Genomic DNA, 27,791 nt, shown 5'->3' with positions numbered 1-27,791 from the left:
CCTGTCTCGCCCTCCAGATTTACCAGGAAATAGGTATACATCAACTCACCCAGCAGCAAGCATCATTTTAATAGCAGAAAGTGATGATTTCATCAGCTGGGTATGCTGGCAAATGCCTACAACCCCAACAGCCAGGAAGCTGAGGCAGAAGAACGGTGAGTTCCAGGACAACCTGGACAATCTAGGTTGTACCAGGAAAATGAATAAGGAGATGAAAGCAAAAAGTCTCACTATCATGGTGTCAGATTAGAAAAACCCTGTGCCCAGGCAAACAGTGCATTAACCCTTTGAAGCTAAAACTTGATTAATACAGAACAAAAATCCTTAAAAACTTCAAAGGATAGTAGGAATTACCCAGAAGAAAGAACAAAAAACAATGATAACCTGAAACTTAGAGGCTATACATGACTAGTGGTTTGGTTCATAAATTTTAGGGGTGCTGGCAAGCAAGCCTTTCAAACTATCGAGCTGGGCCAGTGAGATGGCCCAGTGAGTCAAGGTAAGACGGCCGCCCAGCCTAAGGGCTCCATTCAATCCTTGGAATGTACGTGGTGGAAGGAGGGACTGGACTTCCTCAAGCTGTCCTCTGTCCTCGTGCATGCCAAGAGGGACAAGTGCTCCATCCCACAAACACATTCTTATAAATTTAAAATAACAGCAAGTCAGTTCTGTGGCTTGAAAGAATACCTTGCTTCCCTGCAATGTGAGCTAGAGACTGTTTAAAACTTGCTCTGAGGACTATTAGAAAAAGAAAATAGGCTTCCAGGATGGGCTTGGCCAAACATATATATTTCAGTTTCCAGCCCAATATTCACCCTTATAAATACCTCACCAGCCCTTCCCCAGGAATGCATTTCCTACTGAGTATAAACAAAACCGAATCCGAATCCGAATCCGAACCTTGAAGCTGATACCTTAAAGACAGTCTTCACAAGTCAACTCTGAAAATGGCTTAAGGGGAAAAGCAAAAACAAAACAAAACAAAGAACAAAACGGAATTCAAGTCTTTAAAGCAGTGATTCTCAACCTGTGGGTCTCAACTCTTGGGGGTCAAAACACCCTTCACAGGGGTCACCTAAGACCATCAGAAAACACACATATTTACATTATGATTCGTAAAAGTAGCAAGATTACAGTTATGAAGTAGCAACGAAATTAATTTTAGAGCAGGGGTGGTAGAGGAACTGTAGTAAAGGGTCGCAGCGCCAGGAAGGTTGAGAAGCGCTGATTTAAAGTCTAAGAGCAACTACACATCGCCTATAGCCCTTTCATGTGATCAGGTTAAAAGTTGTAAGGTTTATCTGAAAAGAAGCTGTTTTAAAAGGAGTTTCAGCAATGGCCATTAATAGAAGACTAAACTGAGCCCCTCTGTATGATCGACTGTTAAGCACCTTCCCGAAAAAATGAGTTAGATCTACACACAATGAACGATACTGCTTGTTCTCTGGCAAGTACTGGTGGGTTATAAAACCAGGACACGGAGTGCTCCCAACTCTGTAGAGGGAAAATGAATATTCAAAAACCGTCTCGGAACTCGGCCGTTGAGAACTGAGGGTGTTCCTCAGTGGTACGGTCCTTGTCTAACATGTGAGGCCCCGGGTTTGATCCTCCGTACCTCACACACATGCGAAGGTGTTTTTAAATCCATGGAAGAACATAGATGCACATGTACAGATATGCTGGCTTATGTCCACAGGCTATCCCTGGAGAGACTCAGACAGAACACACTTATGAATGAAGTTCTGAAGAGCGAGCATTTAGGTGCATTCTGGTTTTAGCAGTGACTGAACCCAGGGCTACGAGCGTGATAGGAAAACGTTCTGCCACTGAGCTGTATTCTCTCCTCATTTAGTTACATTAAAAAAAAAAAAAAAAAAGCCGGGCAGTGGTAGCACACGCCTTTAATCCCAGCACTTGGGAGGCAGAGCCAGGTGGATCTCTGTGAGTTCGAGGCCAGCCTGGTCTACAGAGTGAGTTCCAGTACAGGCTCCAAAGCTACACGGAGAAACCCTGTCTCAAATAAAACAAACAAAACAAAACAAAACAAAACTTCCTATAAAAAAAAAAAAGCTGTTATCCATGTTCATTATTATTTTATCGAAGACCACACCACGTGAAGTTATAGTGGTACATACCTATAAACCCACTCAGAAGACAGAGGCAGAAGGATGGTGAGGTCAAGGCCAGCTTGGGCTGTATAGTTCTAGCCTAGCATGTAGAGTCGGGCCTTGTTTCAAAGCCAAAATAACAGACTGACTACCATCAAAACAGCAACTAAGTCCTCAGTGTGTCAGGTATGAAAGGTAGTAAAAGCATGAACGCATGTATGCATGTGTTGTTCCTACACCTCACTTTCTATCCAGCCCCTGAGGCCTAGAAGTCGGCATATTTTCTGCATAATAACCTTTAAAACACAAATCTCTTTTAAGTACCAAGGTAGTACAATTGCAGACTGTACACCACGGAAGATTAGGAGTTCAAGGTCATCCTTGTACACAGGGATTTGGAAGTCAGCCTATACTCAGAGATCCTCTCTCAAACAAAACGAAACAAACAAACAAACAAACACACACACAAAAACAAGCAGGGAAATCTTTTAACTCTCAGAATACAAGGACACATAGACTCTGTCTTTCCTTTAACCTGGAGGAGGCTTGTTTGGCTTAAGTCCCTAGGCAATATACAAGCCATACATGCTACTAAGCAAGCACTGTACTACTCAGCTACATCATCAGCTCTCAAAAGCACAAGCTAGCCAGTTGATGGCTTAAAAACAAAAAAACAAAACAAAGGTCAGTTGACAGTAGACTTTGGCCCCCACAGTCTCCTGGGGCCAAAGAGTAACCATAAAACTTGTAAACTATGCCAAGGTGAACAAACTGTAATGGGGTGGTATGTCTCCCATGATGCTCCATCTAGCTTATCAGGGAGTTTCTTGGCCTGTAAGTAAAAATGAGTTCTCCTGGTTCCTGGTTCCTACAGCAGGTATAAAAAGAACTCAAGGCTAAGCACAGTCCAATAATCATTCTTTTTCTTTTTCGTTTTTTTTTTGGAGCTGAGGATCAAACCCAGGGCCTTGTGCTTGCTAGGCAAGCGCTCTACCACTGAGCTAAATCCCCAAACCCCCAATAATCATTCTTGCTCCCTATCCTCAACTTAACTAGGAGGCAGCCAGGTCAGGTCTGTACTGTTTCTAGCCTAGAAGTGAAAAGAATTCTAAAAAAAACTGTAACAAAACAAGTACCAGCTAAAATAGCATCCACAGATCAGCAAGTTTGCTATTTACGAATTTGGAAGGCTTTGCGGAATGACCTTTAAAATAAAGCAATGCAGACTGTAGCCTTTTTATTAATGCAAACAGAAAACCTTTCTGCTCATCTTAAAGCTACTGTCAATAAAACAGAGCGGGTCTCTAATCCTGGTTATGACCATACCAAATACTGATGTTCATTCCTCCCTCCCTCCCTCCCTCCGTCCCTTCAGATTTATTTACTTATGTATATGTATGCTTTTGTCTGCATGTACATCTGCACACCAGAAGAGGGCACTGGAATTCATGGGAATACAATTACAGATGGTTGTGAGCTGCCATGTGGGTGCTGGGAATTGAACCCAGGAACCCTGGAAAAGCAGCCAGTGCTCTTAACCACAGAGCCACCTCTCCGGCCCCCTGATGTTTCTTTTATTGAAAAATACAAGCTTTTTCTTTTACCTCACCATGATATGTATTTATTTAGTACTGGACCAAATAAAGGCCACTAGAAACATGAGGCTGAGAGCGCCACAGAAGAGCACTTCCTATTTGCAAACCCATGCACACATACTTACACAGATACAGATATATCAAATTTTACAGCTATATCAAATAGTTCTTAAACCATATAAGGCAACTATGCCCTTTATTTCAGTAAAAATCACTTGAGGGCCTATTATGTACCTATTATTCAACATTTTAGAAGCTAAAAAAATAATTTATTGGAATTACTTATAAACTATCAGTTATATTATTCTTTCTCTTTATTTCCTACTGAGTGTGGTCTTCCTAAACAGATGAAAAGGATTTAGGATAAGCACAGTAACAGGGACCATTCTCTAAAAAAGAAAATAAAGACTGGAAACATAATGTTGAGAGCCCTGACCTAACATGTGCAAGGCACTGGGGTCTATCACTAGCAAAACCAAAAGGGGAGAGGGTAGAAAAAACAAAGGACCAAGAAAGGGGAGGGAGGAGAAAGGAAGGCCATACTTCAGTTAACATGTTACAGGAGACACTGTGGCTTGCAGAGCCAAAAAACAAACAAACAAAAAACAAAATGGCAAGTTCCCTGTGCAGGGTGATGTGGTCCAGGAGGTGGGAAAGGGCTGAATTTGAGAAGTGACTCCAGCAAGTCAACAAGAAGCAAAGGCATCCAGAGCACAGGAGTGGGGGGGATGGGGGGTGGGAGAAGCAACACACACAAATAAAAGCCCTAAGGTGGGCTGGAAATGACACAGAGAGTGACCTGGGCAGAGAGGACATGTGGGACAGTATGGGGTGGGCATTTCTGCAAGATGCAGGAGATGGCTTCAGCTAACACTGGCTGCCTGGCAGCCAAGCAGAACAGAACAGAACAGACATCTTCCACCTACATCCTCCACCACCCCACCCCCACCACCACGAGTGCTGGGAATCCAGACTTCACTCCCCCTGCAACTCTGCCAAGATCTAGCATCCAGGAAGGAGCCAGCCCGAGAGCCAGGCCAGGAGGTGAGACTGGTCCAAAACGAAAGTTCGCCCTGTGAGGAGCTTCTCTCACAGAGGAGTATGTGCCACACTGCTTCCTCTGACGTCATGTCATCCTAATCCTAATTAATCCCTGTGGCCACCAAGGAGGAGGTGGGGAGACTTCTGGAAAATGTGACTATGAGCTACACTCTTCATTATGACTTCGTACAAACCACTGCAGTAGCATGAAGACAAAAATTAAGGCCCAATTTCAGCTTTGATGTCTGGGCGCAAGTCGGGGGGCCTGAGTGGCTAACCCCAAATTCTCCTCTAATTTTTGTGTTACTAGAGAAGGTCCTCGGCCAAACCCAAACAACCATATTATCCATCAGTCTATGGAATGACTCAAATAAATCAATCATAATAAACGTCCTATAGGATGCAGGGGTCACTCCACCCTCTTGATATATAACGACTGCCTCCCACAGTTCCTGGGGTTCATTTTGCTCCCATGTAGTGTTGCATGACACCTGGTGTTCTTCTCCAGCTGTGAATGTATGTTGACCTTCAGCTGGTGTAGAGCTTTGTGTGTTCAGCCAGAGCCAGAGCCCTAGGATAAGAATCCGTCACTCACTAACCAGTAGAGAAACCACCATCCACTAGGAGCAAGGTTCAAAAGCAGGTGCACTGGTGTTTTCTAAAAGAATTACCTTGAACAATCACATTGAGGGGTACCTGAAGTTGGCTTTGCATATGCCAAATTGTATTGTGTAAAGATACCTAAACAGGTTCTTGATAAAGTCAAGCAATATTCAAGTTGAAGGCATTAAAGATAACATTAGAAAAATGTGGCATGTCCCATGTTACAGCATGTTAAATGTTACGTCACACAGAAACCTCACAGTAATGAAGTATGAGGGAACTATAAGCAAACGGTAGCTAAACCCAAAGGACTCTGCTTTCACTCCCAGATCTTGTTTTATGCAGACCTGCTTCCTAACAGAAACTACAAGCAGAAAGAGAACTCCCCTTTAAGGAGAAGGACAGTGGGCTGCCTGGGGGCCTGGAAGGAGGCAATGTCAGGCAGAGTTAAATAGTTACTCATGAATAAATTTAATTCACTTCCTTACTCACAGATACCTATGAACAACTCAGTACCATTTCTCTTCCATATGTTCAAGATACAATACAGATAGATGTCTATTCTAGCCGGGCAGTGGTGGCACACGCCTTGAATCCCAGCACTCCGGAGGCAGCGGCAGGTGGATCTCTAAGTTCAAGGTCAACCTGGTCTACAAATCGAGTTCCAGGACAGTCAGGGGCTACAAAGAGAAAACCTGTCTCGAAAAACAAAACAAAAACAAACAAACAAAAAGTCTACAAGATCCAAACAGAACCTTACCCTGGATACACGAGCCTATTTTCTCAAAACTGGAAGGTATAATGGGCATCAGGCCGATGTTTTCCTCCATTCTTTTATATTTATTCAGTGTTGAGGAATAGAACTAGGGCCTCCCCTGTGTTGGGTAAGTGTTCTACCACTAATACAGCCCTTTTTCATCTACTGTTTTATTTCTTGAAACAGAGTCCTGCCATGTAGCCAGCCTGGGCTAGTCTCATACTCATGATCCTCCTGTTCCTGGGTATAGGGGTTCTAGCAATGCGCTCCTTACTACACCTGACTTTCTCCACTCTCTTAATCCTACACATCAGTGTACCTTCCACTAGCTACACTGCTGACTAATTCTGTTTATTTTTAGAATCTTTTGAGAACCACCCCCTCAAAAAAAAAAAGCTTGACAGTTAGTTCTAGCAAACTATGATAACATCTTCTAAAACTAGAATCAGGGAAAATGAGGAGGAAGTAAAAATAAACATGTACTTAAGAAGGGAGATATACAGATCTCCTAAGAACAGGATCCCAAGAGTTTCTTATAGCACCAAGCATGTCTAGGAGCAGAAGAGAAGCTGTCCTCCACAGAGAAGGCAAACACTTGTCTCCGTCCAAAACAGACCTGTATTTGAAGCCAGGCTCCACCTTCGTTTGTCCGTAACTGGTTAGCCATTTAAGCTTTTTAATTAAGTGCTCCTTTCAACTATAAAACTGAAAGAATACCACCTGCTATTAAGGTTAAATGAAATAATGAGAGCAATCTATTATACGCAATAGACAAGAAATAAGTACAACTAAACTGATCTTCAGGGTCTAGCCAGATAGACGTACTTCCCACTCCTCATCAAGGAGACTTTTCTTTGCAATACTTGGGGACCACTGCAGAAAAGCACAAGCAATAACAATGTGGAGGTGGGGAGCCTAGTCCCAAGTGATACCACGGAACTCCTACACCTGAGGCTCAGGGACCATCCAGGAAGAGGGGGTGCCAAGACACTAAGAGCAAAAGGCACCGGGAGTTTGCTTACGACTCTGTCTCCTAGGAAAGCCAGGAGCTACAACCAGGAAGTCTCACCACATGACTACTGCCTAACCGGAGCAGAAGATGACAGGGCGGAGAGTGGTAGCCCGTGAGGCCTTGACTACACAAAGAACTACCCGCAACGAAGGAACTTGGAGAGCAAAATAGTCTTCCCCAGGGAAGAGCACACCAACTGGTTATCCAACACCAAAGGATCAGCTCTGAAAACATACATACGAGTAACATTACCCAGACTAAGCAGGCCGTATTTATGCATTTAGGAATATACATATATGTATATGTATATATGGATGTACGCACGAACAGCAATTAATGAAAAAAAAAAAAAGAGGCCATAAATTTGAAAGAGACCAAGGAGAGGCATATGGAAGGGTTTGAGGAGGGGAATGAAATAACAAAGAGGGGCTGGAGAGATATACCATAGGCTAAGAACACTTATTACTCTTGCAGAGGACCCAGGTTCAATTCCTAGCACTCATATGGTAGCTCACAAATGTCTGTAACTTCAGTTCCAAGGGATCCAAGGCCACACCTGACTTCCTCAGGGTCCAGCCATACACATGGTCCACAGGCATATAAGCAAGCAGAACACATAAAATGAAATAATAACTCTAAAAAATAAAATAAAAAATTAATTTTCAAAAAGGCAAAACAAAACAACACATACAAACACACACACACACACACACACACACACACACACACACACACACAGACAGCCTTGAGAAGAAAAAGACATTAGGGTTTATCAAGGAGATAAAAGAGCCTAGATTTATTCTGATTCACTCTTAGTAAGTCCAGAATTAGTACAAACTGGGTCTATTTATTGCATGAATGAATTAGACTTAATCTTAGTATCTGAGCAAAGATACAGTATAGTACAATTAGGTGTATCGACCCTGCCGTTTATTTTTATAATGCTACAAAGTTAAGGAATTTTTTTTTTGATACAAGGCCTTAATAGCCCAGGCTAAGCTCAAATTTACAATCCCACCTCAGTCACCTGAATGCTGGTATGACAGACACATCATCATGCTTGACTTGCCAAGCACCCTTTCAAGGGGTGAAAAAAAAAAACAACCAACCATTTGACGTGAGAAAATGCTATACAACATCAAAATTTTAATTTTGAAATGAAGTCTCTGAGGCTTTTTCCACTTTAACCAAGTATGAAATCTGTATTTAGAAATCAAGCAAGGACACTTTGCTTCCTACTGCAGAATGAAACTTATATTATCAAAGGAATGTGCCCACAAATAAAGTTTTATTGGGACAGAGAATGTTCATATTTGTACGCCTTTGCATAGGTAGAGTTGGACAGCTGCAAAGGGAAAGTTGTGATCTGTCAAGTATAAAAAATTTCCCACTGGCCTTTCAAGGGAAACGTTTGCTGGTCTGCAGTATAACTATATCTGCTATGGACCAAAACTACCGGTGTCTGGGTCTCAGGCTGCATTTACTTAGTCTTTAACCTGTCTCTGCCCCAGCTCTCTCATTCATAAGGGGAAGAAAACAATGGGCCTACCTAACAGAACTCTACGAGGACTATATGAATCAAAGCAAGCCATTCACAAACAATGCTCTGCACAGACAGCTAGTCTGCCTGTGCTTTGATCCTCTCCCACATAGCATTATCTGTAACACTAAAGGGGAAAAAAGGATTGCTACAGACACTTAAATCCAGAACTGTACAGACAATTACTTCAGAAGCGCCTCTGCATTACCGGCCATGTGAAACTGCTCACCACCAGCCGAACCGTCTGAGCAGAATCCCTTCCCACACTGAAGCCATGTCAGCTTGGCAGCTCATCTCCAAGGGCTTCCTGTTTAACTGGAATGCTTCTGGGTAGCTTACCCCTCAGACAGTAAAATCCCCAGGCTCTGAATTATACTGTCTCTTATTTCTAAAAGAATTTTAGTCACCAACCTAAAACACGGGTTCACTGAGAGGTGTTCCACTACGTCCTGAGCACACTCTTTATCTCTCTTTGTATAGTCATTAATCACTTGAGGAAAGATTAAAGCAGAAATGGGCCTGTGAGTGACACTGAAAACCACCGTGAGGAAGACAACAAAGTTGCTGATTTCTTTCCTTACAGGAACATTTTACAAACCGCCTTTGTTCTTTCTAAAAACAGAGAAGGCAAGAAATCCTGAGCGGGTGGAAGCACCCAGCGTCCCCCTCTCTGCCTCTTGGCCTCCCTGTTTACAAGCAGCCAGCATGTCAGGTTTTGAGCTGGGCCTGGACCTAGGAAGAGGAAGATGGGGTTCTGATCCCCAGCAAACTGCAAAGTCAGCCTGTCTTTCCTTCCCTGTTCCTCAAACAATAGACTCCCAGGGACAGTCTGACTCCTCCTAAACTTTCCATTTACGATAAAACTTTCCATATTGAAGAGAAAAACAAACCAACAGCCAAAACAAGAACAATTAAAAAAAAAAAAGTCTTCCCCCAGTGAGAGGGGAGTAAAGAGAATACTTATCTTGTATTTTATATATTTAAAATGTTGCATATAATTTTCATAATTAAACTAACATATAAGTAATTTAAAATCCTCATTCTTCCTGCCCAAGTTTACTAATCTCAATTATTTTAAGCATTTCTCATTAACAACATTTTCTTTTTTAATATTTGGGAAGAAAAAAAATCAAAGGCAGGGTGGGTTGGAGGCAGGGACTTCCATGTGGTCTTCCTCATAGACGAAAACAACAAACCAATCAGACCTCGTGCTCCGAGCACCATAGGAACAGTTTCCAGCATACTGACAGCAGCCCCTAAAGGAACTCTTCTAGTACCCTAGATCTATCTCTTCTTCCATCTCAGCCCAAGGGGAACACTCAATTCTTTGTGTTTTGCAAGGTAAACAGAAGGAAGAAGAAATGTTTCCAGTTGAGCATCAGATAATATGGTAAAGTAGAAACATGCACCAACTCCTTCAAGTTCCATTCATAAACAGATTTGACTGACAGAGTCCACCCAATGGGCTTCCGCAGAGCAGCTGACAGAATCCCTTCCTGGGACAAGAGTGCAGTGGGCATAGAGAGCCATTCACTTGGAGAGGACAGAAGGGTTCAAACACACGTTTTGCTTTCCCATAGTGCGAGGCTCGGTAAGAATTAAGCATGTTTAGAATTGCTACCCTTTTGGCTTACTTGCTTCTGGACAGGTCTTGCTATACCACAGACTGGCATTGAATTCCTGACCCTCCGGCATGTGCTACAACACTCTCCTGGCTTAGAGTTCCTATGTTGTTAACCTAACACAGTGACAGACAAAAAAGAGCTCAAGATCTCCTTTAAATTATTACCGTGTGAAAGAATGAACAGTTAACCAATAATAACCACAAATAAAAGCATACCTAAACTAACTCTAGCATCAGAAAAGCTCTCAAACGTAGCTACAGTTTTTATACCTGCTTATTTTTGTAATATTTAAATTCTGTCCTCCTAAAAGACTTTAAGTATGTTAATGAGTTCACATCCTTTTCTTTCAACCACAGAGAACATTTGCTCTTTTGATTTTTCATTTACAATCTTCACTATAAACGTTAGGGTCGATATCCCCTCCAGGCTGCGTGGTGGAGAGGGGCGTCTTCTCATCACCCAGCCTGGGCTCTCCTGGGACCCCTGCTCCTCTCGCTTGTGCCTCCGGGGTGCTGAGGGCACACCAGGCTCTACTTTCCACCTCACTCCTTTTCACCGTTTTTTGAAACGGGGTCTTACTTGGTAGCGTAGGCTGGTTGAGAACGTAATATGCAGCCCAAGAACTAGATGAAGAGGAAAAGACATTGCAGTGGTCCTTTTCATTGTTAACTTGACAAAATCCACAATCACCCGGGGCCAGAGTCATCAAAAGGGATGTCTACATCAGGTGGCCTATGGCTCATCTGTGGGGGACTGTCTTGATTGCCTTAAGTGATGTGGGAGGGCCCAGTCTAAAAGTGGGCAGGACCATTCCCTGGGTTTGGTTCCTAAACTGTAAAAAAAAGACAAAGTGAGCTGAGCATGAGCAGGCATGAACCATTCATGGCTCTTTGCTCCTGATTACACGTGTATTACATATATGTACTATGTATGTATGTATATGTGTGTATATAACATACATACGTGTATAAATGTATTTGTGCACATTCACACACATATATACATATTATATATATATAATATATATATATATTATATATATATATTTCACAAAGCCTCTCACTGGGACATCTTGGTAAACTTGTGCTAATTCCAAAACTATATGTACACTGTCTAGGTTTTTTCCACTCCTATTCTTAACACATTTAAGACACACAGACAGTTCTTTTATTTAAAAAGAATTTCTCCAATCTTTGGGGTTTTTTTTTTTAACTTTTGATTTTTTAGTTATACAATTATCTTTGCACTTTCTGAGTAGTACATGATATCCACAGGTCTGTCCTGGTTAGCTGTCTGTCAGCATGACAGGAGCTAGAGTCTTCTGAGAAGAGGAACCTCAGCTGAGAAAACGCCTCCATTAGATCGTCCTTTGGACAAGTCTCTGGGGCATCCTCTTGATCAGTGCCTGATCTGGAGGGCTCGACTCACTGGGGACGAGTCCACGGCTGGACACGTGGTCCTGAGTTATATCAGAAGACATACTAAGCTAGCCCTGGGGAGCCAGCAGCAGGCAGCACTCCTCCATGGCTCCTTGAGTTCCTGGCCTGATTCCCTCTGTGATGGACTAGGACCTGAGTTATACCACGAAGTAAGCCCTTTCTTTCCTCCATCCATTGCTTTTGGTCATGATGCTTTATCACAGCCACAGAAAAGTGAGAAATGCAAGGTCTACATAAGACAGTGTTAGGAACTGCTCTGCGGGTGTGTGGGGGCTCAGACCAAAATTCCGGCTTTCTGGAGTTCTGAGAAGAGGAACAGAGGGGTTGGATGGACACAGAAACTTTTGTTTAACTACTCCACAATACAGTCAGATGTTCCCAAAGAACTAATAACGACGACGGACACACGAATGACCTTTTAGCCCAATTTCTCTTCTCCAAAGGAATACTCTTTCAGTCAACAGCAGTAGCTCTCCCAATCGATGGACCTGCCTTCCAAACTTAACAGGTGTTTCCTGTGCACTCTGGAAGCCTGCTCAGTGGAACACTAGTTTACTCAAAACGCAGCTAGATTCTGACCTCATATAAATAAAAGTAATATTTAACCTGACTACTGTTTGTACAGATGTAGTCATCTAATGTGTGCCAGTATCAGTGAGGGCCAATGGTACAAAGGTGCTTGTGATCTCTTACAATGTTGATTCACATGTATTTGTGGGTAGAGAGGGAGATAATGAAGTATTACAAAAGAATGAAAAGTTAGTTCTATGTAACCGATAAACACCTAGGAACAGGGTACCCTGCACTGCTTGATATATAGTAAAAATAAAGTAAACAATATTATTTTTATTGTAGTATGAGCAATATGTGCTAGGCAATATGCTAAGGGAGAGATTAAAGACACAGATGCACAAAAATGCCCTGCCACATTCATTCGTTTGTCTCTTTCTTTTTTTTTTCTTTTGGTTTTTCGAGACAGGGCTTCTCTGTGTAGCTTTACGCCTTTCCTGGACCTCGCTTTGTAGACCAGGCTGGCCTCGAACTCACAGAGATCCGCCTGCCTCTGCCTCCTGAGTGCTGGGATTAAAGGCGTGCACCACCACCGTCACACATTCATTCTTTCAACCAGGATTTACCAAGTGTCTACTACATGCTAAAAAAAGTTCGAAGCACTGGTGATAAAGCCATGTAACACAATGCACCTCCCAGTCACGAAGGCCATGTTCTAAAGAGACACAGTCAGAAACAGATAACTACTGCCAGGAACAGGGAATGGCAGGGAGAAAAATGAAACTGGATAAATGGAAAGAAAGCAACAAAGTCTGTGGAGGAGTGCATCTGTTCCTCTTCCTCAGTCAGAAGAGGAAGGGCTAGGGATATGACTCAGGGAGCAGAGGGCCTGGCCTGCCTGGCAGGCACCAAGCCCTGGGTTTCACATGGAGCTGCACAAAACCGGGTGTGGTAGCCCAGACCTGTCACTGCACCTCTGGGGAGGGGAAGGCAAGAGAATCTGAGGTTGAAGTCATCCTCTGGTACGCAGTAAGTCTGAGGCCAGCCTTGTCTACACGATATCCTGTCTTTAAAAAAAAATGACAGAGTAAAGTCACAATGTATATTAAAGGTTAACGCTGAATGAAGTCTAGAAGGGTAAGAAATGACGTCTGGATAAAGAGAATGGGCACGGTCAGATTTGTGTAGGTGGGTAATAAGATTCCGAGACTGGGAAAGCTGACTGTACTCAGATATACTACACTACAGAGCTGGAATTTTATTCTCTAGCCAGTGGGGTACCAATGAGGTTTAATAACAAAGTCAATCTTACTAATAATGAACTAAGCTGGATATATAGTGTAAGCCCTACACTCAGTAGGCTGGGGCGGGAAGATGTGACTGTCAGGCGAGCCTAAGCTGCATGAAATAATAACACAGGTAATAAAATAAACCAAGAACTCTCATTAGAAAATCACACACACACACACACACACACACACACACACACACACACACACACAGGGTGGCAGGGACAAGCTTGGGAGGTAGATAAATGGTCATCATCTGCTTAGCATAATAAAGGCCTGAGGTTTTTACCCCCAGCACCAATAAAAGAACACAAAGAAAAGGAATAACGATTTCACTGAAATGTATATACAGATGACAAGCACATGAAAGGATCGTCAGCATCATTAACCACCAAGAAAATGCAAATTAAGTACACTGGGATATCACTACACACATATCACAATCTAAAAACCAGAGACCGGTAATATTCACCTACTATTGGCCAGGATGCTGAGACACTGGATCCCCTCTTCCTCCATCCCTACTCACATAGCGCTGCTGGAAATATGGTACCTTTACTCGGGGAAAGAGTTAGATCATTTCTGGATTGACAAGAGGGATCAGCTAGTAAAGACCTTGCTGCCCAAGTCTAATGACCCGAGTTCAATCCCTGGAACCCATGTAAAGGGGGTAGGAGAAAACCAACCATCAAGTTGTCTTCTGCCTCCATACGCACGATATGGCATGTATTTACACCCTTACACACACACATACACACACACACACACACACACAATCATATACATACAATAATGAAAAATAAAATTTCAAAAAGGGCTTGATAATTCCTTATAAAACTGAATGTTAATTAAATAAATGTACTGTTAGGGCTTTATCCAAGGGAATGAAAATGTCTATCAATACAAAAACTTGAACCCAAAGAAATGTTCATTATAGCTTTAGTTCCAAAGCCAGGCAGCAAAACTAGCCTGGGTATCACTTCACTCAGATACTCCTCAGTAATAATAATTTTTAAAAGAGACCTATTGATGTATACAATTTGGATGGACCTACAGAGAGCCATGGTGCATGAAAAAAAAGCCAACACCATAAAGCTGTATCCTGCACAGTGCATTTTGCATAACATTACTGGGATGGCTGAAATGTTTTAAATGGATTAGCAGTTGCCAGGACTGGGGAGAGAGATGACAGAGGGGGGTGCACGGCATTAAAAAGGCAAGAAGAGAATCTGTGGAAACCTAAACCTCAGTGAACTGCATCAACGTCACTTTCTGGTTGTGGTATTTCACAAGGTTGTATAAAATGGTACCACAAAGCAACTACGCTTCAGTGTGATCAGCTTGTCTCTCTCTATTATTTCTTTGCTTCATTTGAACCTATAACTGTATCAATACAAATTTCCACCAACAACAATCAAAACCATTTCTAGAGGCTAAGAACTGCCTAACATATGGATATAACAGGAGGCTATGCTTTTGATTTCCCAGAGATTTTTTTTTTGTTTTTTTAGAAAGGGTCTGACTCTGTAGCCCTGGCTGGCCTAGAACTCGATATGTAGACCAAGCTAACTTCAAATTCAAAAAGATATGCTGGCCTTGCATCTCAAGTGCTGGAATTAAAGGACTGCCTTGATTAATTTCCATCAAGGTAAAAAATAAGCCAGGTGCAGTGACTCATCGTGAGTTCTACACAGAGAGTTCCAGGCCAGCCAGGGCTATGTAGCAAGACCTGGTCTCAAAAAGAAAAGAAAAAACAAAACAAAACAAAAAAAACCATTTCTAGTTACTATGAAAGTCCAACAAACAAAATCTAAAATTTCAACTATCTCTGTATCCAATTAGCTAAGTGGGGGGAAGGGACCACCTGAAAGTATCCCCATTGGCTATTAAACTGTCACTATGGTTACGTGAGAGGCAGAGAGCTCTGCAATCAACCGCCATTAGGCAGAAATCTTTAGCCATCCAGACCACCTGCAGAAGGAGGACACCGGAGCTCATCAGGCCCTTCCGAAGGCCAGAACTGCGGCTCATCACTGCTCCCTTTCCACCCTGCCTTACCACGTGAAATGTGGGAGAACAAGAGAGGCAGGAAGTGGGTCACACAAGGCAGTGAAACAACACACGTTCGTGTCCACACCGGGAGACTAATCACTGCAGGCCCCTACTCACACACCCTTCCACAGGAAACACCCTGACCGCCAGGCTAACAACCATGTGGCCATTTCTCGGTAGATTTTAATTTGGTTTCAATTGAGAAAACATTACACATCCATTGAAGGTCTGAATTACAGGGTAGTTTTAACTGAAATACAGTTTGAGTCCTTTCATGGACCTGTATCTACCTAATTGTAGAGCCAATGTTCCCCAGCTCACTTTGGAGAAACCTGTTACAACTAGTACAGTAATTAAAGTATGTAAATAGTGTAAAAACACCCAAGAGGTGTGCACAGAGGTCATTTAAATATGATTTATGGCACTGATTCGCTTGAAACGAGACACACTGCGGTTACTTGAGCCTAGGCAGGATGAACCATGCCAATAATAATAAATATTAAAAATAATAAATGGTAAAAGGTACAATGGGATAGATGACTGAGCCCTCAACACACACACACACCCCCCACACACACACCCTGAAGATCAATCTTGTCTATTTAACTTCGTAAGCCAGTTTCTACCTGCTATGCCAAGGGGTGAAAAGGAAAACAAAATACATCACCAAGTGGCGTCTTAGTCAGCGGCAAGTGCAGCTAAGCTGGGCTCCGACGGGCCGAGGCTAGGGACGGAGCCACACAGCAGTCATAGCAATAGTGCCAGCAGCTCTCTCGAGGAGCATCTCTGCATCTCTCCTGACTGAACACACACCTGCATCCAATGTCCAGTTCTTAACCTTCTCAGGACCCCAAATCTCCAGCAAGTGAAACACAATCTTTGTTTTCTTAGAAAAAATGATTTTAGCCGGGCGGTGGTGGCGCGCGCCTTTAATCCCAGCACTCGGGAGGCAGAGCCAGGCGGATCTCTGTGAGTTCGAGGCCAGCCTGGGCTACCAAGTGAGTTCCAGGAAAGGTGCAAAGCTACACAGAGAAACCCTGTCTCGAAAAACCAAATAATAATAATAATAATAATAATAATTTTAAAAAATCTTTGATTTCACTGTCCACTATTCATCTGCCTCTCTGGGAGAAACACCCTACCATTAATTTGAGCCCATTTTTTCATTAAGATAATAATGTCAGTGCTAGATATAGACAGAGATAATCCTGCAAGTGCTAGCATATGCCCGTCATCCTACTGCCTGGGAGGCTGAGGCACGAGGGTCCACAGTCTGAGGCCAGTCTGGTCTACATAATAAGATCTTGTCTCAAAAAGAGGAGGGGATACAATTTATTATATAAGGTATTTTAGTCTTACAAAATTATTTACTCTGGGGAAATCTATAAATAGTGATTCACTTTATTAAATGAGAGAACTTTGGAGGTTAAAAAAAGTGCCTGACAGCATGAGGAACATAAAACAAGAGATTAAAAAAGCAAGTCTTACAGCTGGGTGGTGGTGGCGCTCACCTTTAGTCCCAGCACTCAAAGAGGCAGAGGCAAATGGATCTCTGTAAGTTCAAGGCCAGCCTGGTCTACAATGCGTGTTCCAGGACAGCCAGGGCTATTACACAGAGAAACCCTGTCTAAATTTTTAAAAAAGCAAGTATTATATGTCATAATTGTAAGTCATGTACAATGCTTTCCATGTCACGAATGACCACACTCAACTAGCGAATGACAGAAACCACATTTAACTTGCTTTGAGTGGCCACCACCACTGAATAGGCCAAATGAAAATGTGGTATGATTCAGTTTCCAAAGTTTGAAGCATCTCTTGCCTGACCATAAATATAGCAACCACTGAGTTCTTCCTGCTTGAAAAATCTGGGTATTATGACTAGACTGGGAACAGGATACCCTGTATCCTGGACAAAAGGTCCACAGTCCTCTACCAGTATTAAACATAATAAAATATCAAAACCATGGCTAACAGTGAAGAATAACATGAGTGAGGATTTGAGTCGGTATGCCACAGGATCAGAACTTGTATGGGGGGTAGGAAGGAGGTGGGGGGAGGAAAAGGGAAGAGAAAAGGGAGGGGAACTGTGGTTGGTATGCAAAATCAATTAAAAAAATTTTTTTAAAAGAACTCGCAGTTCAATAGTTGGTTATCTATGTACTGCCTGCATGTCCCTGAGCAAGTTACTTAGTTTCCTCGTCTATTGAAAAAAAATGATAAGATCCATCGTGTGGAATAATAAGGCCTAAGTTGCATGGGCAAGAGCTCCTGGCATAATTCTCGGCCTGTCAGAAATGGTAGGAGCTTGTCGGGTGACAGACCAAGTCCATAGTATCTGACATGGAGAGCATTTCCAGTCCCCGCGATTCTCCGGTTCTGACTTTTGGTAGGGCAGAGGAAGCACAGGATTGAAGGAGTCTGATAGTGTGAGGAAACGAAGTGTTGTTAACATATACTGGTGGCACCAGACAGTCTGACATTTTTGAGCCAGGTTTAGTGGTATGCTGAGGCTGAGGCAGGAGGATGATTTGAGTCTAGGAGTCTCAGCCTGGGCAACACAGTAAGACACACTCTAACTCTCGCCCCGAACTGCATGCTGAACGAGCTTGCTTAATTCAAACATTCACCTCCCTGACCCATGTCAAACACAATGAGCCTGTACTTCTGTGTTCCGGTGCAGCTGGGAGAGCCCGCCTTCTTAACTAGGTAATAGTGTCTTTCACAAGAGAACTGAGTGATGATGCAAGTCAGTCTGAATCTTCCCACCATGGGGATGAAGGGAGCTTTCGAATCCTGACTGTCTCTAGAAGGGGAAGGAAGGTCTGGAGCTCTAGGATGGAGCCCTGGTCTTACAGTTTCTCATCTTCCTGACAGGGGAAAGTCCGTGAGTCTTGCTAAGGTTTGGATTTTATCAATGAGTGAAGAGGCTGATAAAGAAGCTTTGCAATGACTCCTTTAGTTATAAAATGTAGTAAGTCCATGAGTATAGTTAACCGAGAACTACTAAAAGGTATAAAAAATTTCAAACTACTTGATTTTGGAGGAGGGGAAACTCCTTAATAGTTTCCTTACCCCCAACCTTCTGACAGACTGACATCGGAATCTCTTGCCACCAACGAAACCATATCTGGATTTGTAGACAAGTCTCCCCATGGCCTAATCTGAGTGGCTGAACAGACTGTCCCCTCCTCCTGAGCCATGTATATGTGGGGTGGGGGGTGGTGTGGAGAAAAGGACTCTCATCAAATAATCTGACTGCTGATACATCCAAAGATTAATAGAAAGGCAGGTACAAATTATTCCTTCTCGGTCCAGTCCTTGGACTCAGATTTGCAGCTGCCAAACCATCACAAATTCAGAATTCCTTTTCAGATTTAGACAGCCCCAGTAAATCTATAACTCTTTATAATGCTCCAAATGATATCAGGATGTGTCCCAGCATGACCACCTATATAAACATTATTAAGACACTGACTTTAACAAAATAAATGATCTAAGCAAAATACACAAAGTTTTCAACTGAATCCACGTGAGCTAGAAGTTGAACAAGCAGCCACACCATTTTGAACATAGACTACATACACTTGTTTTTCTTTTTAATTCAAACATTCATGGGAAATCCTCTTTTTTTGTTTGGTGTTTATTATTTAACTTCTCCTGTAGCAGAAACCCAAATACTTGCTAACTGGAAGACTGGGTCTAGTAAATGGACTCCTGGAGAGGAGGGCTCCAGGCACTAAGCCGGCGGCGGCGGTTCCACCATCATTCTTTCTCATAAAACCACTTCAACATGATTCAACTTCTTTACAAACGGGTATAACGACACTCCCATCCACCCTCAAGTGGAACCAACAAGGGTCTATGTAAACACAAGATTCTGAGAAACTGGGCAAGGTGACTGCAGGGGACAGCTGCTCTTCCTGGAAATCACAGCGGAGCACTTGACGTCACTGACAAGCTACAGGCCAGGCCTGTGTTTGCAACTTCTGTGACAGATTCTTTTTGACAACGTCAAAACTACTTACAAATACTGTTTTTTCCGACAGATTCACAAACAAAATGACCAGAGGTGGGTTACACCACCAAAGCAATTTCCCCTTACCACCAAGAAAATAGTAGGCAGTCCCTTCTTTCTTTCTTTCTCTCTCTCTCTCTCTCTCTCTCTCTCTCTCTCTCTCTCTCTCTCTCTCTCTTTTTTCTTGAAACTGGGTCTCACTTATAGCCAAGGCTGACCTTGAACTCAGCTCCCAGTTTTCTTGCCTCCGCTGGCCAAGTACTTTGATTACAGGAATATGCCACAATGCCCAGTTTTGAACTTACTTTGAATTCAGAATATTTTCTTTACATGTCAGTAATTCTTCTTAATTCTCAAACCAAAATGTGCTATAATGCAAACCATTCTCTGTACCTAAAGTACAGTCTTAAAAAATTTTTTTTGAGGTAGGGTGTCATATAGCCCAGGCTAGCCTGGAATTTGTTATATAGCCCAAAGATGGCCTTGAACTTCTGATCCATTCCTGTCTCTACCTCAGGAGTGTTGGAATTACAGCCATGACCACATTCACACCACATTCACACCACATCCACACACTTGCACTTGTGCACCACGGTTTTCTTAAATCTCCAGCTAAAACATGCTTCTACAAGTGTTAGAAGTAAGCTGAGTGTGATGATGCTACACACCCATAATCTCAGAGCACAAGAGGTTGAGGTAGAAGGATCTTGAGTTCAAGGCCAGCTGGGACTACCTACAGAATGAGCCCCTGCCTTAGACAAGGTCTAAGACACTCAATGACTCAAAAACCAGTATTTGACAAAACATCAATTTATCTACTCTGGCCAAAAAAAAAAAAATGGCTGGATAAAACTGTATAATTTACTAATTTCTAACGTTTATTTTAAAGAAAAAGGAAATATTTACCCAGAAGAAATAAGATCCAACTCTTGTCGCCTCGGTGTCAAACATAGGGTAAGTATGTAAACAAACAGATTTGCCAAATCTGTGTGACCAGGAAAGGCAGTTAAAGAGGCTCACAAGTATTTGATATTTCCTGACACTAAAAATAACTCCCAGGAAAGGGCCGCTGTTGAGATGTTATGCGTCCCACCCCCACCTCCTTGTTGTGTATGATCTTATCTGTGCCATGACAACACAGAACTTGCTCGTTAGTGCAATTAATTTATCGCTTGTTCATTTATTGTTTAATCACATTAATAAAATTCAACAATACCACCAGATGGTAACACACAATCAGACATCTGCTAGGCCAGGTCTGCCCATTTACAGTCCAGATGCCCTGCGAAGCTACTGGGTGGTGTATTAAGCCCGGTCCCATGTTTAACATGGAGAGAAACAACCAACCAAAGATAGTATTCAGTCTTCAACAGGAATGAAGTTATATAGAGTAATGAAAAATAAATTAGTCTTTTTTAAAAAGACTTATTTATTTTTATGTGCACTGGTGTTTTACCAGGATGTATGTCTGTGTGGGGGTGCCAGATCCTCTGGAACTGGAGGATGTGAGCTGCCATGTGGGTGCTGGGAATGGATCCCGGGTTCTGTGGCAGAACAGCTGGTGCTCTTAACCACTGAGCCATCTCTCCAAATTATTCTTAAATCTACTTAGTTTATTTTTAATTCCTTTTCTGGAAGACCAAAATATAAATGCACACCTGTTGAGACCGAGACTGAATTCACATTTCTAATCCTACTTCCGTTTCAGTCTGCCACTCTCCCTCCAAAGTCCCACTAACATGCCCTTCCTATGGTTACAAAAACAGAACCCATCAGCTCCTGAACGCCAAGTCTGAGCCTGCCTACGTTAAAAAAGCCGCAGGCTCCCGTGCCACCCCATCTCTCACGCTGTCTCTGTTTCTGTTGTACTGAGGACTGAACCTGGGATCTCACGCACACTAAGCAAGTACTGCACTACTGGGCTGCACCCCAGCCCAAGGTGATCTTCAGTACCCCGTTAGACAGTACAACTGTCAATAAAAACAGCACGTACTTTAATTACCTATTGCCTCACTGGGAAGAGTTAAGAAACACTCATCTCAACTCTGAATGCACATATGCTTAATATCCATTTAAAAAGTAATCAGAGGGAGGGCCTTAATAGATCACTTAGAAAAATACAATGGCCATCATTTTTTTTTTAAGTGCCTATAAAAACAAACCAAAGTATTACAAGAAAACTCTGGAATGTCTCCAGGTAAAGTTTTCTTCTTAGACTCAAGACACCTGCTTCAGCTTCAGAGGGAAATTCTAATAACTGAATGTTATTACTTCGCAGATTATTCGACAGTTGGGTATCAGCAATGACCTAAACTGTACAACCTTCCCTAGGAAATCAAGCTTCCTAAACAAAAGCAGTAGCTGAAAACTCGCCACCTGTACCCAGCACAACAGAGATGCCTGTTGCCTGCTAACCATTTTAGGGCAGTGATGGCTGAAACACTCTGGGGAGAGGCTTTACCCCAGCCCTGAGTGGTGACCCAAGCCTACAATCCTCGCATCCCAGCACTCCACAGGTGGGGAGGTGCTTTGGCAGGAAGGGGTCAAGTTTGAGGCCAGCCTGTGCTATACAGAGTTCTAGGCTATCCTGGACTTAAAAAAAAAAAAAAAAAAAAAAAAAAAAAAGTAGACAAAACAACTGCCCGAAACACTAGAACATTCTAGAGTGACTCACACATCCTCCTTCCAATGAAACCACTTTGAGACACAAGAGCAGTAAGCAAATGGTGACACACGCAGCTTACGTTTCCGTCTCCAGGAGAAGTCCGCTTCCTCCCTCCTTCGCCTTCCGCTCCTCCGTCTCTTCATTCATCCTTCCCAGTGAGCTGCCCAGTACCTCTCCTCACCCTCTTCCCCTCTCAAGTCACTACTCACTCCTGCTGCTGCCGTCAGCAGAGCTCAGTGTACAGAGAACGACGGCAGGGAAAAGAGAGGGGATAGACATTCTAGAAGGAAAGGAAGTAAAAAACGTCTTTGCTTACTAAACAGCCACCCCACCCACCCCTCCTTATCACCCCTCCTTTAACAACATCCCTCCCGGCGAATTCAGCTCTGCCCCTGATTTCCTCATTCTTCGTGTCGCTTCACCATAGAACCTACAGGTCGCCGCTGGCTATTCCTCTGAGGTAACAGATCAATCCACCCAGGCCAATGCTCCAACCCCAGCCACAGGATCACAAGGAAGGTCCCACATGGGACAGGCAGTGGTGGTGCTCAGCTTTAATCCCGGTACTCAGGAGGGAGAGGCAGGCAGATCTCTATGAGTTCGAGGCCAGCCTGGTCTACAGAGTGAGTTCCAGAACAGCTAGGGCTACACAGAAAAACCCTGCCTCAAAAAACCAAAAAAAAAAAAAAAGAAAGTTCACCTGGAGCAGGGGGGTAACTCTTAGCTTGAGTAGGGGATTAAAAACCTTTACCTCCATTTCCAACACCATTCTTTGGGAAAAAGAATGAGTTACAATCGTTGTTAATAGTCTAAAAGACTACAACCCTAATCAGAATTTGGGACAGTCTACCATTTAAGTATCTCCTGATAAATGACAAATAGGTTATTACAGACTTATAAATGTTCAGATTTATGAACTATGTTTTAAAGAAGGTGACCATTGGGACACCTCTGAGTTAACCACCTCTGAGTTAACCAAATAGATTTACTTACCCAGAATTTTGGTTGCTTAAATATCCAGACTCCAAAGCTAGTGAAATTCTAACCCAGAGCCCCAGGGAAGACCCAGATTCCCTTCCCTGAGGGCTGAGACACTTTAAACACTTTCCTGACGACTCTCAAACAGATTCTTACATGCTAGGCAAGTAAGTACTAGACTTCTGAACTACATGCCCAGCCAGGATCCTGCATTTTGAATTAATTATTCCAAGGCACGGGGCTACATTTTCAGCAAACAGACATACCTTCAGGATTTCCACTTGAATCTTCTCAGCTCTCAGTCTCTCATTTACCTCATTTCATTTTACCAGGGTCCTCCTCATGGAAGAGCTGCATTTTGCTTTCTCTGACTAGTCAACAGTTTACAAAAGGAACAAGCTCTCAGGCTTGAGTCGGACTCTATGGCTTCAGCTGGCACATTTCAGGTTTCTCCAAGTCCACTGAGGACTCCCCGTTCATAGCTTAAACAAAACTCTCCGTGGAACACGAACTTCAAGCAGAAGTCGCCCACTCTTCACCAGACTGTCCTGGACAGCTTGCAGCCTATCCAGTGCCACCCTTGGCTTCCTGTGGTCTTCAGAAAGAACCCTCCTTAGGAATGCTTGACCAGCTACACTGGCTGGCCATCTACGTTAGTCCCTCCAAACTGCTTCCCCTCAAGCCAGCAGTACACCAGACAAACAAGTTCCAGAAGTGAAGAACCCACCTCAGAGATAGTGGTAAACCCTCGGGGGAACAAATCCCAAGGGTCAAGCTCCCATTACAAGAAAAAAATATTATCATAGCAAGGCAGCGCACACACACACACGTGCATAAATAATATGCAAAAGCGTGTTAAAAATACCAATAAAGTTGCTTCATAGTACAATATCACACATTTGAAAACAGATAAATTCTTCAAATAGTTGGATGCCAAGTCTGTAAAAAAATTTACGCTAAGGAAGAGGTTTTTGCCTCTAACATTTTGCCTACTAACATTCAGGAGTAGACATATAAATAAATCGGAGTCAGCTGTGAGAAAAAACAGGCAAGGGAAGGAAGGAGCCGTTCACAGGGAAGAAGAGGAAAGGTAGAGATGATGATAAAGAAAACAACTGCGAGAGCATCTAAAAATTAACATTAACTCAAAACAATCTGCTTTACTTCGTGTTCCAATCTGCTTGACGGTTTTATTTCTTTAACTCACCCACTAATTCACACGGAGTCCCTATGTGCTCGGGATGTCTCTACGAGTCACATTTTAAGACCTGAGTTCTCAAAGACCATGTTGCAACCTAAGGGTAAGCTGAAGGCTTCAAAATACAGAAGAAGGACTGCATACAAACGGAAGGCAAAGGCCATCTCTGCCCCACGGACAGGAGGAAGATGGCGTTTGTTCCCTCTGTCTCCTGCTCATTCCTCCTCGCCTGGGCCCATTCCACACCTACAGAGACCACTGGGCTCCTTGTTTTCCCTGGTATAGAATAAAGAGAGAACCACAACTCTTGGGGACACTTCAAACCGAACGCCATTTTCTCCACTTGTTACGGTGTCTGTGCGCCAGTAAATAACTCCCTCTTCACTCACACCCATTCAAGCAGCAGGAACTCAACTTAGCAGGTCACACGAAAACAAAGTCCACACAAATCAAAAGGACATGAAAATAGTGTTGCTATTTAAAGTCTTTGGATTTGCAAGGCAAATACCCGTTCCTATTGTACGACCAAAGGAGTCGGAACACAGAACTGCTTTCATCTACACTTTCTCAATCAGTTCCTCAATAAGTGATTTTCCTCTCTGCAGTCCCGTACCACGGAGTTGTTGAAGGCTAATTACAGCAGTGCATGCCAAAGTGCAGGTCTCGCTGGCACCTATGTATTACCTGGAAGGCTGGTGTCTAGGATCAAGTTGCAGCTGGCCATCTGGAGCATCATAGGGCTCCTCTACTTCATACAAGTTGGCATCCGTGTCCTCCACACTGCTGGAATTCTGCCACCCCAACTCTGGAGTTTTCCCTCCGGCCAAAACGAAGGGCAAATTTTCATACTCTGGGATCTCCTCATAATGGCGTACATTCTCATACTCTGGGGCACAGTCACTCGCACTGGACTTGTAGGACACTGGACAGGATGGGTTCCTGGACAGCAGCTGGTCGTCCAAAGACTCAGCTCTGTGACCAGTAGCTGCACTGGTCTGGCCCCAAGACTTCACCTTCTGAGACTCCAGGCTGCAGTTTTCTGCAGAATATGCCTTGGTGGGTTTACCTCTCTTCTCGTCTCCTGTCCCCAAACCTTGCCCATCCCTTTCAAGCCCTTTCGGCTCTCTACTGAGCAGATGGCCTGTGGTGACGTCCCCCTGTTGGCAACTCTTCGACCTAAATTTCTGAAAGTCACTCTTTATGAAACCAATGGACAGCTTCACGTTAATCAACTTCTTAAAAGAAGTTTTCTTTGGGGGTTCTTTGCAAGGCTTATCGCACCTGTCCATGTCCACAGCCGACAAGGATTTTGCTCTTGGCTTGGTTAGGGAAATAGAAGGCTCATTATTTAAGGATAAAGTGACCCGCTTCAAGGATTCTGGGCTCCCTGAAAAGGGTAAAATTGGATGAGGTAACTTCCACACCGGCTTTTCTGAAGTCGGGTTGGGCTTATCAAAGGAGGATGGTGACATACCATGGTTTGAGGGACCCACATGCTGAAGGTGGTTTCTTTGTAGGCCTTTCTCCGAATTTGTTTCTTTACTTGAAGAGTAAGAATTTTTTTCTACAAGTTCCTCAGAAGCAGCCTTCTTAAGCACCCCAGCAGCAGGCAGGCTGTGTCTCTGGGGTTTCTTGGGAACAATTTTAGGTTCCTTTTGTATTTGCGGCACAGACAATTCCACGTTACAGGTAGTTGGCAGATGCTCAGTGCAGGATAATTTGACTTGCTTAGGCAAGCTCAAAGACTGAGCAGGGCACTGTAGAAAACTAGCCTCTTTGTCCACAGCAGGTAACATTCCAGAACCATCGTCTGCTGTGCTGTCAGAACTCAAAATGGAATCTGCACCTAGAGGAGGTGCCACTTTTTCCAAAGAAGATGTTTCGTGACTCACAGCTTTCCGGGAGTTGATTGGGTCCTGTCCGTCACTCTTGGAGTCCCTAGGCAATGCCCTTTGGTCCGCTGGCTTCACTTTGTCCACTTGTCCCTGGTTACACAAAGCATCCTGATGCAGAACACTGACTTTATTGTTTTTCAAACTATCTTGAAGGAGACAAGAAGAGCCATTGTCTGAATCCTCTGGCCCTTCGGGGCTTTCACTAGGAGTATCTACGTACTTCTGGCGAAGCAGACGAGCAGCACGTGTCTTTCTGGGCTTGGGTGTCGGAAACTTGGAGGTATAAGGTAATAAGCGAATTTCTAAAGGACCAAGATCTGTGACCTCTGTCTTCTGACTAGTTCCATCTGAAGACACCTTTGTGTCCTCCAGTTCACAGGAATGAGAGTGGCTAGTGCTCTTGCCAGCTTGACAAGTCTCGAGGTTTGGAGATTTATCCCTAGGGAGCTGTGGGTGGCAGCTGGGATGAGCAGGAACTTTGTCCAAGCTGGACAGGTTAGGGGACAGATCTGCAAATTCAATTCTGATCTGTCGGCTGCAGCAAGAGTCGCCATTCATGTCTGCGCTGTTTGGAGATCTGTGCTTCCTCGGGGAACTACAGGGGGATCGCTGTTGTGTTAAGACCTCTTTGAGCTTCTCCTCTAAGATGCCTGCCTTTAAAATCACGCCCCTCTGGCTCCGGCCCTTTGCACCGCTGGAATCCCACCCATTCCTCCTCTTGGCAGCTAAAGAGGACTCCCCATTTTGACGATTCTCTACATTTTCTTTCATTCCCAGAGGCTCTAGAACAAGCTGCTTTGCACACAGACTTTCTCCATTCCCAGGTTCACGAATGCACCCAGAACTGCAGGAACACGCTGGGAAAATATAATCACCGTGTGGATCCCCGACATCTTGGCAACTACACTTGCCGGTGCTTTCGGGTAATTCTGGCCCCCGTTCCTCCAGGTTCACAGGGAGTTTCTGGGAGGGTGACTGCTTGATGTCTTCAACAACTGAGTTCGTCAGGGCTTTTGGTTTTGGCGCAATGGCCGGTTTGGTTTTCTTTGTTAACCGTGGAACACTAGCATTTATGATGTCCGGTTTAGGTGCGATGGGAGGGGGAGGTGGCCTGTTACTTGTCCCCACTAACTTTGGCTTGGGAGCCAGTGGTGGCTTCTTAAGCTCTAGAAAGGAAAGTATAACAGTTAGACACAAGAGGATATAAAACGACATGACATTTTCCTGTTTTTACTTGTTTTCTATAACAAGGTCTTGCTATGCAACCCTGTCTGGCTTGGTATCTACAACATAGTTCGGGCTGGTCTCAAACTCACAGTCATACCCAATGCCTTGCTGAGATTACAGGCCTGCACTGCCATGCCTGTTGAACTGTTGAATACAGACACACAGACACACACACACACACACACACACACGACCTTTCATTTTACTAGGCAGATTATATTATTTTATAGAGTCAATAT

The 27,791-nt window shown here is 43.5% G+C and overlaps 1 protein-coding gene and 1 non-coding gene across 2 annotated transcripts in view; both read right to left on the bottom strand.

Annotated features, from left to right (window-relative positions):
• Nucleotides 1-27,791, bottom strand: part of Fgd6 (FYVE, RhoGEF and PH domain containing 6) — a 119,115-nt gene that overhangs the window by 83,850 nt on the left and 7,474 nt on the right. Inside the window, exon 2 of the mRNA XM_052753152.1 lies at nucleotides 25,115-27,491. Coding sequence (XP_052609112.1) covers nucleotides 25,115-27,491 — 2,377 coding nt within the window. The remainder of the gene's footprint in view (nucleotides 1-25,114; nucleotides 27,492-27,791) is intronic.
• Nucleotides 3,048-3,122, bottom strand: Trnaa-agc (transfer RNA alanine (anticodon AGC)). Its single transcript has one exon. It is a non-coding gene; the product is annotated as a tRNA-Ala (tRNA).

This window comes from Peromyscus californicus, unplaced genomic scaffold (genome assembly GCF_007827085.1).
Source record: "Peromyscus californicus insignis strain IS unplaced genomic scaffold, ASM782708v3 Scaffold_24__1_contigs__length_46423439, whole genome shotgun sequence".
Taxonomy (NCBI): domain Eukaryota; kingdom Metazoa; phylum Chordata; class Mammalia; order Rodentia; family Cricetidae; genus Peromyscus; species Peromyscus californicus.
This window is presented reverse-complemented; position numbering and strand designations above follow the sequence as displayed.